Genomic DNA, 14,363 nt, shown 5'->3' with positions numbered 1-14,363 from the left:
TCTCCACATTTCCAAGCACCCTTCCTCCTGAGAGCCCCTACTGGTCAGTGCCACCAGAAGATGCCAACTGCCAACTGGTGGCGCTGGGGATGATGGCAGTCTCTGTTGTCCCCCAACCTTACGGAGGACTCCTGTGCCTCCCATGCTGACCCTGTGAGTTAGGCGCTTGCAGGTGCTAGAGGATCAGAGGCCCCCAGTGACAGCCGTGTTGGCCCCGGCTCATGGGGACTGTCCTCCACAGGAAGCACATCTTCCTCTATGTTGTTGTCCTTCAGGGCTGTGCAGGACCAGGCCACCCTGATCACACCAGGGACACAGACACAGGACCCTGAGACAGACGCCACAGGACCTGCTCACAGACACCCAAATCCCAGGAAGCAAACATGTGGCCACACAAAACACAGCGGCACAAAACTTCCACAAAGCACGTCTGAAACAAGGCACCCTTCCAGAGCCCAGACAGTCCCCGAAGCTGTGAGCTCTGAAACGTTTAGACCATTGGTTTCCCAAAGTTAAGCATCAAAGGTGCATAACTAGGAATGATATTCAAAATATTCACCAACCGATGAGTCCTGGGCCCCAGCCAGTCAGGATGGGGACCAGTGGAAACACCAGGTGCATACAGTGTGCAATCAGCCCTGCAAATAGCCTAGTCGGCTGAGCCCGAGTGCCCCGTGGGAAACCAGACATGCCAAGATGGCCATTGGGCAGTACAGAGGTGATTTTTGGAGAATACATGTCAAGACAGACAGGAGTCTGGACATTTGCTGGGATACTGGGATGGCAACCCAATGCAGGGACTAGAAACCTGGCCAGGATCTGAGAAAATGAAGGGCTGGAGAAAGACCCAGACCCCTCCAGTTCCTCAACAAATACCCAGCATTGCCCATCCCCACCAAGAAACCCCATGGTATTCTTAAACAGAGGGGCCTGAGAGTCCCAGGAAGGTGATGTCTGCTGAAAGGCATCGCTGGGACCACAGGGCACGTGTGGGCAGAGCCCTTGTCAACTGAGCCACTGCTGCCCGTGAACACCGACGGGCACCAGCTCTTATTCCACGGGAAGCAGACGATGAAAACCAAACATGAGTCTTACCCTCCTTCGAAGATTTTGATCCTCGCCGGCTCCCCTCTCTGGGAGGCAGGAGCATCCTCCTCCGGCTCCCCTCTCCTCTCTTCTTCCTTCTCCACTCTAGCTAGATCTTTCTGGCCTTCCGGGGAAACCAGCGAAGGGAGGTGAACCTGGCCCACCGCAGGAATGACAAAATCATTGCTGGTTAAAAGTGCATCCTCAGCCACGAATGCAATGCTAATCATCGTGCCTTATATGGCACTGCACAAGTACACATATGTAATCTTCACACTCCTCCATGAAGAGGTGCTATTCGCCCCACTTTACAGAACTAAGGAAACTGATCCCCAGAGAGAAGTCCCTTATCCAAGGCCATGCCATTAGTTGGTGTTACAGCTGGAACCCTGTCTCTTTCAGGTTAACCTCCCATAAGACCTGTGTTTGTTATCTGTCTTTCACACTAGTCTGGGAACTCCTGGTGACAGGTCCTAATCTTGGTCTCCTTGGGCACCCCAGAACCCCACACAGGGCCTATCTCAGAGAAGATGCTTAAATAATGTTGAACACGTGAACAAAGGCTCCACTCTGCCTTGGAGATAAACTGGCCCAGTTCTTGTTTATAGATCAGAAAGCTAAGGTTACCCAGTGAGTTGAGGGCAGAGCTGGGAGTGCAGCACAGGTCTCTTGCTTCCAGGACCTTGGCCCTCCTGTGCTAGTACCAAAGGCCAGGAGCTGGGCTGAGGACCCTGACCAGCAGCACGTCCCCAACTCCACCACAGAGACAGGCACAGAGAGGCTGTGCAAGCTCTGGGCTGTTAGTCCTGCAGGACCCACACACTTTACAGAGCCATGCGTCAATGATGAGAGCTGGCTTAAGGGGAGGGCTGGCATTGGCCTTGTGCTTCCTGGACATCTTCCACTATTCCAAGAACATGTCCTCTAAATGCTGCAGTGTTGTCAAGGGTGGGTGCACTCTTGCCTAGGGAGCAGAAATGCTGTGCCTAGGGCGGGGGCTGGAAGTGAGAATTTCCTCCTACTTCACGCCACTGTCATTAAGGTCATGAAAAACCATGCTGTTTCCAGCCAGTGAATGAAGCAACCACATTTCCTGATGCTGAGGCAATCTAAGAACGGCAGTTCCCTGTGCCAGCCACCACACCTGCCCCCACAAGGACAGCATGGGGCTAGACAGAAAGGTGCCTGCCTGGGAATCGGGGAATCTGAGTTCCAGCGCCAGATAGGCCATGGCACACTGAGCTGCTGTTTGGTGGATGACTTCACCTCTCTGGGCCTCAGAGTCTGAGGGGATTTAGACCATCTTGAAGATCCATTCCAGGGCCAACTTCTATGACTCAGTGACCACCAAATAATCTCTTCAGACTTGGAGGAGGGGAGTGGAAACCGAGCAAGAATCTGGACTGCTGCTTTGGCAGAAGGCAGCTAGTTTTCTGCAATACCCTTGGGTTTCCAGAGCCTACCACTTCCATTCCACCCCGGCCTGTGATCTAGACTGTCCATGGAATGACCAAGGTGCCTCCCACAGGCAAACGGACTGCTTCTCCCTCACAGCCTGCCGTGATATCTGGGCCACACTGGAGGAGGCTGGTTTGGGTGGCAGTGTACCACTCTCCCAGGAAACACAGTGTTGGAATCGAGCAGGGACCAGGGATCCATTTTAGCTTTTGATGACAACCATATGAATAAGTATAGCTAAAAATACTTACTGAGTGCCAATGTGGCATGCACTGTTCTAAGCACACTCTGCATGTCTTAACTCATTTAATTATCTCCACAGTCCTATGAGCTAAGTGTTATTATTATCCCTATTTTACAGAGGATGAAACCAAGGCTCAGAGAGTTTAAGTTATTGGCCCAAGGTCCCATAGCTAGTAGGTAAGGTAGTGGGATTCAAACCTGGGCAAGTTGGCACCTGAATCCTTGTTCTTAATAACTTTGTGACAGTGCTGTGTTGTTGTCAAAATGATTACCAAGGAGGAAAAAGGAAAGAATGTGGCTACAAAGTGGACTCTTAACAAGCTGGGGTTTCTCCAGGGTTTATACATGGAAGAAAATATCTATGACCAAACAAAAACATCATAGGGTGTCCTAGACCTGCACAAAGATGGTTTGGAAGAGCTTCAAAATGCTAAGATAGACCTAAGGACCTTTTCAGAACTACTAACAGAGAATGGAAGCCACAAGCTGACAAATGTCAGCTCAGTACAATAAAGAGCCTTCTTAGAGCACTGTCCAAAGATGGATTGGAATGTATCATGAGATGGTGAGTTCCTCTCGCTGGAGATATGCAAGCAGAGACCAGAGAGAGGTGTAGTTGTATAAAGGCCTTAAGCCATAGACCATGCGGTTATACTAATGTACCAGATTGGGGCAATTCTGGCAGGAAACATGCCAGTGAACCAAACAGAATATTCCAAGAAAAAGTTCACAGGTTTTAGGAGCATTATAAATAAATACTTGCCAAATCCAATTATAAATAAATAATTGCCAAATCCAAATTAACACTTTCTTTCTCTTAAATGGCCTGTAACATTTTCAGTCATTAAAAACTAGAGGCAGCTTAGATAATTCAAAAGGGCACTGGAGTAAAATCTAGTTTTGATCTAGGCTCTGCCATTTACTGTGTGGCCTTGTGAAAGTTACTTAACCTCTCTGTGTTTTGGTCTCTTCATCTATGAAATGGTGATATTGCACCCTAACTTTCAAGTTGGTTGTAAGGAGAAAAGTAGCAATTAGCATAGTACTTGGTACATAATAGGTACCCAAAAAGCTAGCAGTATGAATAATTATAACAGCATCTTGGGAGTGGCCACAGCTAGTAAGAGATGCTGAAGAGCAAATTAGCATGACATTAATGCAAAAGTGGAAATCTTGGTTAGGGATCTATGTAGACTGACAAAGACATCTAGGGAATAAATTTAGAAAACAGTTCTGTGAAGAACATCCAGTCAAGCTAAGGACAAATTCAATGCGCAAAGTTCGCTCAATGACAAAAGAGGAAGATATGAGAGCATGGGAAATTATAGAACACAGTTTTGCTCACTTATCTACAATATGAATTTAGCTTTGCGAATTTAGACCTAATTTGGTCAGAGCTTCTGGTCTGAAGACACACTAATGAATATTTTTTAATTTGCAGTCATCTTTTAAGATTTTTCTCTCCTCAAATAATTAAAAGAAGAAAAATAGACTCTTTGGAGTCAGATAGGTCTGGGTTCAAATTCTGGGTTTGTCCAACATTTGCCAGATGACCTTGACCTTTCTCAGACTCTGACCCTCAGTTCCCTAAGCTATAGAAGGGAGATGGTTATGTTACTTCAGAGGTGGAGGTGAACAGTGACTAGATTCAAGGGCCCAGCACAGTGCCTGGCACCATGAGGCTGCTCAATAAACAAGATCAGCTGTTATTCCACAAATGCCAAGTCAACATAATCCAAATCCCTAGGCTGGCCTTGTCAGGGTATGGTGGTGGTTTTTGTCTGAAGTTTGAAATTACTGAATTTCAAACTTGCTGAGCTTTCAGGGGACTAGTTCATTTTATAGCTCCTGATGTAGCCTCAGATCAAAGGCAATGAAAGAGTAAATATTAGCGTTTCTTGACTACATAGCACAGATAGGTCAAACTGTGAGTGGCATTGCCATCCACTGGTAAGGAGGGATACTGCATCTCAGCTCCATTTGCTGTCTTACTCCCAGAAAAGGAAGAAGGAATATTTCAGGAGTTGTTTGTGCCAAATTATAGAATCTTGGAAATGGGAAGATTTAAAGTGGTACTAGAGAATGGAAACAGCAGATGTAAGAATTAAGAAAAGCAGGAAAAGACTAACAAGACAAGGGATATCCATACAATGAAGGAGAGGTATAAAGTTCTAAAATTGCTACAGGCATTCCTGTCAGCCAAGTTTTCCAACTCAGTCTTTTGGTAAATTTCTTGTTTTCTTACTGAGCCTATATCTTTGATTTTACAACAGAAGTTCATGGGAGAGCAGGATCACTTTATGGCTAACTTTGTTGAAAGTGTATCCATTCCAACGATACGAGGGATACACTGACAAAGAAACTCAATAAACATGTTTCCTTGTAAGGTGACCAGCCTCAGCTTTCAGAGAGGCAATCTGACACTCATCTGGCTCTAGTTCTGCAACTTGAACCTGAGGATACTGTGGCTTTAAAAGCTCACCAAGGGCTTTTGCAAATCAGTGACGAGAAGAAAAACAAGGTTGAACTTACCTCTGTCATGCGGGGCTTGCGGGAGCTGGATGGCACAAGCCTTCCTGCCTCAGGATGCGGAGCTGTGGCCATGGTGTATGTCTCTTTGCTCACTTTCTGCTTAGACCTCAGGAGGGACAAAGCAGCTTTAGTGGAAACCCCCGGAAGGTTGGGGTTGTACAAACTTATGCACCAACCAGCGTAAACAGAGGACCTCCTATCTGCATGCTGGATGTGATTTGGCTTAATGTAGTTTAAATAGCACCAACTGACATTAGTGGTTGTGTGGAGGCTGGGGAACTGCAGTACCTTCTTTGAGTCCGTACCTTCTTGTGACTTGGCTGGTCTGGAGGACGTTTCTGACAGAGGCAGAGAGCTGGGAGGTGCCAAGGAGGGGAGATCAGGTTGTTCCTTGGAATCTTTCTTCACACTCAGTGGGGGCAACCCTCTTTGGTGAGGTTTGCCAGATGGCTGGGGATATTCCTTCAAAGCTTCTGAGCCTGGGGCTGTCCCATGGGGCAATGCGGGGTGAGGGAGGGGAGGAATTTCCTTTGTGTCAGATGGATCTGAGGACAGGCTGGACAGCATTTCTAGCTCCCTCCTGCCCTGGCCCTGGTTGCCTAAGTGGGATTTCTCTGGCCTTTTCCCATCCTCGGTGCTGGTAAGTACCACACTGCACGGTTTTACCAGCTCAAGTTTTTCATCTGCCTTGGAAGCCTCCTCCTCCTTCACTCTTTTTTGCTGCTGGGTTTCCATGGTAAGTTCAAGGCTGCCAGCTGGTGAAAGGACACGTTTGCTTCCCCCTGCTGTTGATGAACTCCCCTCCAGGCTCAAGACACTCTCTGATGACAGGGAAGTGCCTTTTCTTTCAGGTAATGTCACAGGCACTCTCAGGTATGGAGTTGGGAAAGCTCTGCCTTGCTCTTCACTTAACCCAGAAGGGCCGGGCCCAACCTCATGCACATCTGCACCACACACAGTCATCCCTTTTGATGGGGGTTCCTCAAACTTGGAAAGTGCCACAGTTGCTGAGCTGCCTTGGGACTGGGTGACCAAGATCTGGGAAAGGGTGGTGTACATTGCACTCCCATAGGATGGCATATTGGTCTGAACACGGACAGGCACAACCAGGGACACCATGGTGTCTGGACAGGCGGGCAGGGCCAGTGGAGGAGCTGATGTAGGTGCTGAGGAGCTGGCTGGGGGAGCCACAGGGGGTAGCCGGATGTCACTGCTGTACTCTGTGCTTGGGGAGAGGCCAGCACTTCCTGTTGCCAGTGGGGCCAGGCTGGTTTTGATCTGGGGCAGATGGCTTTCCACATCACCAGGGAGCTGAAGCGCAAACTGGGATTGCAGAGGCAGGAAAAACCCAGAAGAGAGTGCTGAGGAGGCTGGGTATGGCATGGGGAGGAAGGAAGGAGGCTGTCGGAAGGGGATGTTGGCTGGGTGAGGCATGAGCTGGGGGAGATGGAGTTGGCCTGGGTGCAGAACAGTAGGCTGGAGAGGAAGCGGTGGGGCTTGAAATAAGGAGGGAGGAAGTGGAGGCATGGAGTATGGTGAGGACAGGAGGCCGGACATGGCCTGGGTGGAGAAGAATTCTGGAGACTGTCCTGGCTCATGTTGCACGAGGTGCTGGAAGGAGAAAAGGGAGACAGGTGGGGGCAGGTACGGCTTCTCATGCAGGGGTGTCTGGGCAACAGGGTGGTGGAACACCTGCAGTGCTTCTGTGTAGGGCACAGTGGGCCCCAATGGGGGCCTGTCCTGCCCTGGGCCCTTGCCTCCCAAGGGCCCACCATGTGAGGTGGCCGTGGAGGAAATCTGGGACAATGAGCTTTTGGTGGAGGGTTTACTGGATGAGGGCTGTGGTTCTTCACTCTCCTGTCTTCCCTTGGGGGCAGCCTCCAACTCAGATTCTGGAGGCCTGCTCAGAGAGGCCTGTCTCACCAAGAAGCATTTTCTTCTCTCTGGCGGGGCCACCCGCGCTGGTGGAGCCACTGGGGCTGGAGCAGAAGGGCCTGTCAAGGACAAGCTGCCATAGTCAAAGGATTTGCTGCGTGTCTCGGTCATGTGGGCAGAATGGGAAACGTTGGGGCTTTGCTCTGAGGCTGACCTCCGCATCTCTCGGGCATGCGGGTGGTGGCTGGGGACAGTCAACATGTGGGTGCCCGGGAGTTTGGGGCGTGTGTCAGATGAGGGACCGGGGGCCTCGGCTTTCCCATGGTCATCCCTCTCAAATGAGGCTGAGCGGCTGGACCCACTCAGAGAGATACTGCTTTCCTGGCTCGGGCTGCGAGACAGAGGCACAGAGGACTCAAAGCTGGACTCCCCTGATGATTGGGCCATCTCTGCCAGGCGCAGCCTCTTTTTTTTGGGTGGCAGCTTCTCGGCCGGGAGCTGGGCAAGTGTCTGGCTGCGCTGGGGCCACTGGAACTCCTCAGTCTTCTCAGGTTCCTTAGGGGGCGGCTCTGGCTCTGTGTCCGGCCGGTCAGGCTCCTCGGTTACCAGGATCTCAGGAACCTGAATGTTGGGCTGGCGGACCAACTTGGGCTGCAGGGAGTGAGCCGAGCGTCCGTGTGGGGCAGGTGGGGGCGATGGGAACTGGGTCAGAGGTTTGTCTTCCCCTTCCAAGCCACTCGGCTGCTCGAGAGAGTCAGATTTCTCAAAGGAGCTGGTGTGCTGGATGACAGAAATTTCTTTGGACGTTGTTCTCCTCTCCTTCCCTGATTCTGAACTGGACCCTGGCTTGGGAGTCCTTGGCTGGAAGCCCGTGGGTCCCTCCAAGGAGGGCACTGATTTACTCGGTTCTGCTGGTGACTTGGTGGACTCCAGGGGAAGGTTCCGAGCAGCATCGGATGGCCCGGGGCTGCCAAACTGACTTTTTGTGGACTCAAAGGTGGGTGGTTCTTCCTCGTCCCCAAGGCTCTTCTCTTTCCTCCTCTTCCTTAGTGGAGTGAGTTCCAGGGTGGTCCCCAGTTTGTAATGCATCATTTGGGACCACGGCTCATGCTCAGTCTGACTCTTTTCGGCTTCTGGAGATGTGTGGGTGCCTGCAGAGATGGGCTTTGCGATCTGAAGCTCTGAGCAGTAGTATTTTTTGTGGGCTTCGTAGTTATCCCTTTTCTTGTACCGAGCACCACATATGTTACATTCGTAGATCACCCCTTTTGTTTTCAAACCCTTCTTGGTCTTTTTGGTAAGTTCGCTTTCCTTGGGTTCCAGTTCATCTGAGGGCTTGGAGGCTGTGTCTTTGCTGCTTGGTCCAGGCTCCTCGGAACTGTACTCCCCTCCCAAAGGTAATTCGATTGCCGGCTGGCGCTTCAGCATCCGGGGGTGGGAGGTAAACACGTGACTGCTGCGGCTCAGGGCTTCGGAGTCGGTGATATGGTCATCGAAGGAGTAGCTACCTCGGAAGGGGTGGTGGGGGGTGCTGATAGTGCAGGCGGCAGAAGGCATTGAGTGGCTTCTCAGGAGAGGCACAGGGGGGGCGGTACTGGGCGGGTGCTGGAGGCTCAGCAGTGATTGTTCGGGCTTGGTTTTCTCGCTGTGGGATGACAGGGGCTCCCGGTAGAGGCTGGATTTCGGGGACTCCATGCTGCTGCGCCTGGACAGCGAGCTCCGCCGTGGCTTCACGCTGTCGATCTCGCTGGTGTCCACCACGGCCTCGTTGATGGTGATGAGCTTCGTGATGTGCTCAATCACCTGCGTCCGGGGTACAGACAAAGGCACCAGGCTGGGCTTGTCTTCGGTGGACAGGGGCAGGAGGGGCTGGGTGGAGGTGGCTGTCAGCATGGCGGTCCGCTGTCCTATTCGCCCACACTTGCCAAAGATGATCTCAGCATAGGACTTGGCGTTGGTGTTTGGGGGGCTGACCTGCTGCTCTGCACTCTCAGAGCGGGAGAAATACCCAGACTCAGTACTCCCTTTGCTGCCTGGGCTCAGAAATGCCTGCTCATCAATCACCTTCTTCCTCTCGCTTAAGCGGAGGGCCAGCTTCTGCTTAATCGTGTGGGTGTCTTCGGGTTTATGGCTCAGGGGGTGCTCAGATGAGGGTTCCACAAATGGAGGGGGGTCTTCGAGTGACTGGGTGGTGCTGGACTGGGACAGGGAACAGCGTTCATGGCTGGAACTGTGGCTCCCAGAGCTGAACAGCCCACTGGAGAGAAGGGGCTGCTTGGATCTTGGGGAGAGCTCTGTAGGGTGACCAGAGGTGGCACTAGTCTCCTCTTCAGAATCTGTACTTTCTCCCTCGGTGGGCTCCTCAAACTCTTCCCCAGGGATTCGCTCCATCTCCAGCCCATGTGGGTACATCTCACTACCCATGCCTGAGGCCAGGCCTGCTTTGATGCGGTGGGCATGAGACTTCCTGTGCTTGTAGAGATTACTCTTGGTCTTGAAGGAGAAGCCACAGGGGCCGCAGGGGTAGGGCCTCTCACCCGTGTGTGAGCGAATGTGCTTCTGGAGCACGCTGGGCTTGGCACAGGGCCGGCTGCAGTACTGGCAGATGTACTTGCCCGGCTTCTGGGGCTTCCTCTCCTTCTTGTGTGCCTCTTCTGTGGGCTTCAAGGAGACCTGGGAAGGACGAGGCACAAAGACTTTGGGGACGCCAGGAAGGTCCTCGGGAGGAATGATGGAAGCGTGGGAAGGAAGGAGCTGGCTCTGAGGATGGAGCCCAGGGGCCACGAAGGAGCCAGAGGGTCCAGGTCTCATGGGGTCGACCAGTTGCCATGTGGACCCCTCCAGGAGATGCTCAGGTTTGCCGGGAGACATGAATGCTGGTGTCAGAGGGTGCTGCGGAAGCTGTGAGATGTGAACGGATGCTTCGATGGGGGGCCTTTTTGGGGGCTTCTGCTGCTGGCCTGTTTTCTCCTGAGAGCCTTCCCTAAGAACTGATGAGGGGCCCGGGAAGGGCTGCGGGGCTAGGAGCTCTTGGGCGGGGCTCTCTTGGGTGGCAGCTGTGCCGCTGCCTGGGTACGGGACACTGGAAGAAACACTGGTCTGAATGGCCTCTCCTTTGGTCAGCCGCTTCCGGGGACTTCCCTCAGCCTTCTTGGTGCCCTTGACACTTTGTTCAGGATCCATGACCTTCACAAAGACTTCAGATGCTACTCAGGGAGAGTCAGGGCAGGCTGCATTTATGAATAATCCCAGTGTCCCAAGGAGGTGTCCAGCTTTGGCCACATTGGTCAAGAGCTGCAGAAGCCAAACCCAAGACGGCTTTGGGAGTTTTTTGCAAGTGTCACTGGCTGTGAGTGGATTCGGAGCAGGTCATCAGGGCCCAAGCTATTCTATTGGTGAGGCATGGCCCTCTACTTTGCAGACAGAAAACGCACCAGCACTTTCTGCCTGAATGTCTGTCGGGAAAACGTCATGAAGGATGTCAGTATTGCCATTGTATTGTTTCAGCTGGCAGTGGCAGGTGGCCCCCACGAGTCCCCCGTGTGCTATGCGAACAGTTGAAGGTTGGAGACATCTGCGTCCATGGCCCAGTCATCCCTGGTCCTGGCACAAGAGATGCCACGCTGGATGCTGGGGGTGGTTCTTCTCCCCTTTAGTTCTGGGTTGGAGATCAACGGCCTCGGAGGAGAAATCACGCTCTTCTTCTGTGTGATAGAAGTACACACACACACAAAAGAGAAGACAGAGTTACTGGGACTCATGCACAGCCTGGGCAGCCCAGACTCGGTGCCACACTTGGCTGAGACCCCTCAAAGGTTAACCAGGGAAACTCAACCAGAACCACAGGCTCTGGCTCCGCATACCCAAGCCCTGCAATTCTTTCCTCACCCGCTCCCACGTCAGTGTTGGGTGACCTGAATGCCAGTGTGTTTCTGAGGACTGGCCATGTGGGAAGCTGACAGCAGAAAACAAAGTGGGTTCTGGGAACTGCAGGGCAGTTAGGGACAGGAGGCCTGGGCTCTCATCTGTGCTTTGTGATCCATTCCGAGTGGGTCTAAGCTCTCTAAGCCTCAGTTGCCTAATCGATAAAACAGATAACAAATCCTGCCTCGACCGTGCCTTGGAGCTGAAGTGGGCCCAATGAGATCGGAGACGCAGGCGCTGCGGGGTGAACTCTGGATGGGGCCGCAGATGGTGCAGGAGGGAAGTGCCAGTGGATTATTCAGGGGTGAGTTTTCCAAGGAGTAGATTATTCTCAGGTTAGTATCCTCTCTGGCCCTGGGTTCTGAAAGTGTCCACGAGGGACATCATTCACTGCTTTTTACCCTCTTGCTAACCCGCACCCCAGCCCGTGTTTCAAGGCAAAACCACAACCTACTGCCACAGTCTGTGAGAACTTACAATCTGACACAGCTGTGACCATTTGTTTGATCTAAGCAATTGCCAGGAAGATCATTCTGGAAGGTTCCTCTGGCTTTGCAGCCTTTCTTTGTCCAGTCAGTGCCCCAGGGATGCCATGAAAGTATGGGGATCCTTGCCCTCGAGTGGAGGAGAAAAGTTGGTCTGTGTGGAGCCCCAAGTGTGTGTCTCCTCCTAGGGCCAGCTGCCAGCTGGGCAGGCTCAGCTTCCTGGGCTCAGGTGCATCCTCAGGACCCTCCTCCCCAGGAGCAGGGTTGGAATCCCAAGGCTGGAGTCACTGTGGACTCCATCTCATCCAACCACCTGACTTTGGACATCAGGAAGGTGGCTTACTGAAGGTCCCATGTTGCTAACAGGCAGTGTCGCCACCTGGACCCAGGCCTCCCATGGCCAGAGTTGGTTCCTCAACCCCTTCTCAGGTGTCCACTCCCTGGCATCCCCTGGCGAAGACCTGGGTGAGTGATGAGCATCTCTACGCTTACTTTTTCTCCTGTAAGCATGCCCTACTGCTGGCATGCTGCCCTCAGGCTCCCCTCATGCCCACCCTCTTCTTTTCACTAGTTGTGCGATGATACAGACTTGAAAATTCCACTTACTACATTTTTGCAGGTGCTCAGAAGATTAACAAGTCTTTAAGACTCAAATAATTGTCTCTTAAGGGGCAGGGCCTCAGACACTGTGACGTGCTTTGGAGGAGCAGGTGATTTGATCTTTTAGCTAAAAAGCATATCCTCTAAGTTCACTCCTTTTGTGTTCCTTTTCTACTTGGTGCTACAAAGAATTCAAAGTAACTATTACAAAACCATATTTATAGAAGAATGATAAACTATAAATATGAGATAATTATAAATAAGAATAACAAATCAGAACAAAGAAAATGGAAATAAGGCAGAAAGTCAGGATTGGTGGGATAAAAAGAATACCGCTATACCAATAATAAGGACTTACGGTGTTTCTATAATTCAGCTATACATTTATATATGAGCTTCCTGGCAGCCAAGCAGAAAAGGGAGATTTGGTCCATTATAGAGTCTTATAGCCAGAGAGGAAGGAACATCTAAGTTTCTTGCAAAACTTTTTCATGTGGCACTTCAGTCAGGAGCAGTATATGATGCAGGAGATCATTTATGTCTTCAATGACACCCCTCTGGTCATTGAATACAGTGACTGATTTAATGACATCCCTCTAGTCATTGGATGTGGTGTAAATACAGTGATTGATATTTGTCAATGAAAGGCAACGTATCAGCAGAGATTCTCCTATGAGCAGTCAAAGGCCTCCTGTGACTTGTACCAAAGCAGACTGAGTGTGGAGAAGACAGGGAAATCTCATTTCATTAGATTACATCTCAGTCAACAGGGTGGCCATATAAGATACCATCCAAACTGGGACACTTGGAGAATGAAATGGGAACTACTAACAATCATGGAGAAACAACAGGAATAAACAAGGACAGTCCCAGGCAAACCAGGACAAAATGGTTATCCTTACAATTAATATTTGCCTTATGGCCAAAACTAGGCATAAGTGCCAACTGTCTCTGGGTGTCTCGTACAAACTTTTGATCTCTTCTATGGAGACTAAAGTTACCCCATGATCTCCTGATAGATTTCTTAGAGACTGGCTGTCTAGTCCATTCCTCTCACTTGACAGAGGAGACTGAAGGCTAGAAAGGTGATATGATTTTCCCTGAAAAGCACACGGGAATGGTGGCAGGGCTGGACCATCCTGTGCCTCTTGACCCCCTAGACAGGGCTGTCCCCTCAATTAATAGAAGTTCTCTGTGGCTTCTGTGGCATGATGGGCACTGCAGTCTATGGCCCTTAGTCCTGTGGAAGCATCAGCATGGCCCCAGGGGACATCGCAGTATCCACGGCAAGGGGGAGTAAGGAGTTGTCTAGCATCTGAACAACAGAGTTGCCCTTTCGACCTATGTCCTAACCACACTGCAGCTGCTGGACAGAAGAAATGGGGAGCCCAGCGAAGGTGGGGGAACTCATCCTGGCAGCCTTACCCCAGGTCTTGCTTACCTAAGCTAAGGTGGGCAGAAGTGCTGAGCCTTCTAAAAATCAGACATGGTAGACACAGTTTGCAGCACAGAGAACTGCTCTTTGGGCTGGGCTGGGTCTCCTGAGCCTGGCTGCACTGTGATGGAGAGGCCTTTGGGTGCTATGTGTGGATAATCAAGGGTTGGCCATACTTACTATTCTTATTGACCCTTTCATGCAAGGATCTGAGAGCAGCCCCGAAACACTAGCTAGCAGCAAGCTTTGCTTCTTCCGATGGATGGATGGGACCCTGCAGCATGACTGGGTGGTGAAATGATCAATCTGAGTGGGGGTCAGCTGGCCAGGTAGGACCCTACATTGTTTAGTCCTGCGTTCTCCCCTCACTGAGCCACAAGGCTCTCCTTCACAGGTGGGGGAGCGCCCAGCAGCTGGGGTTTGGTGCAATTCCCAGGGTCAGGTGGGAGGGGCAGGGTAGATGAAGGAGACAGTCAGGTGACTGTTGCATCATCAGGTGAGTACAGGGCTGCACTGCCTGCCCAGGGTCAGTGTCCAGCCTGCACCTGTGGGCTTGACATGGTGTTTCTCCAAGGAGAGGCGTCCTACCCACACTTCTGAGTCGGGGGCAAAAAGGCCACAGGAGCACCATTGGCTGCCAGGGCACAGAGTCAGCGAGGCCTGTGAACCGGAGGGGCCACCCTGTCATTTCGCACACAGGCATCTGAGCCATGGTGGAGAGTGGC

The 14,363-nt window shown here is 51.5% G+C and overlaps 1 protein-coding gene across 8 annotated transcripts in view; it reads right to left on the bottom strand.

Moving 5' to 3' along the window:
* HIVEP3 (HIVEP zinc finger 3) overlaps positions 1-14,363 on the bottom strand; it is a 542,129-nt gene that overhangs the window by 64,401 nt on the left and 463,365 nt on the right. For all 8 annotated transcript variants that reach the window (XR_012421655.1, XR_012421658.1, XM_015437619.4 and 5 more), the window contains 2 exons: positions 5,320-10,898; positions 1,096-1,241 (listed from right to left, as the gene is read on the bottom strand). Coding sequence is in view for 6 of the 8 variants with exons in the window: in XM_015437619.4 (XP_015293105.3) it covers positions 1,096-1,241; positions 5,320-10,377 (5,204 nt within the window). In the remaining 2 variants the exon portion in view is untranslated. The remainder of the gene's footprint in view (positions 1-1,095; positions 1,242-5,319; positions 10,899-14,363) is intronic.

The sequence above is a fragment of the Macaca fascicularis genome, chromosome 1 (assembly GCF_037993035.2).
Source record: "Macaca fascicularis isolate 582-1 chromosome 1, T2T-MFA8v1.1".
In the NCBI taxonomy this organism is placed as follows: domain Eukaryota; kingdom Metazoa; phylum Chordata; class Mammalia; order Primates; family Cercopithecidae; genus Macaca; species Macaca fascicularis.
The sequence above is the reverse complement of the archived record's forward strand: the minus strand, read 5'-3'. Positions and strand labels throughout refer to the sequence as shown.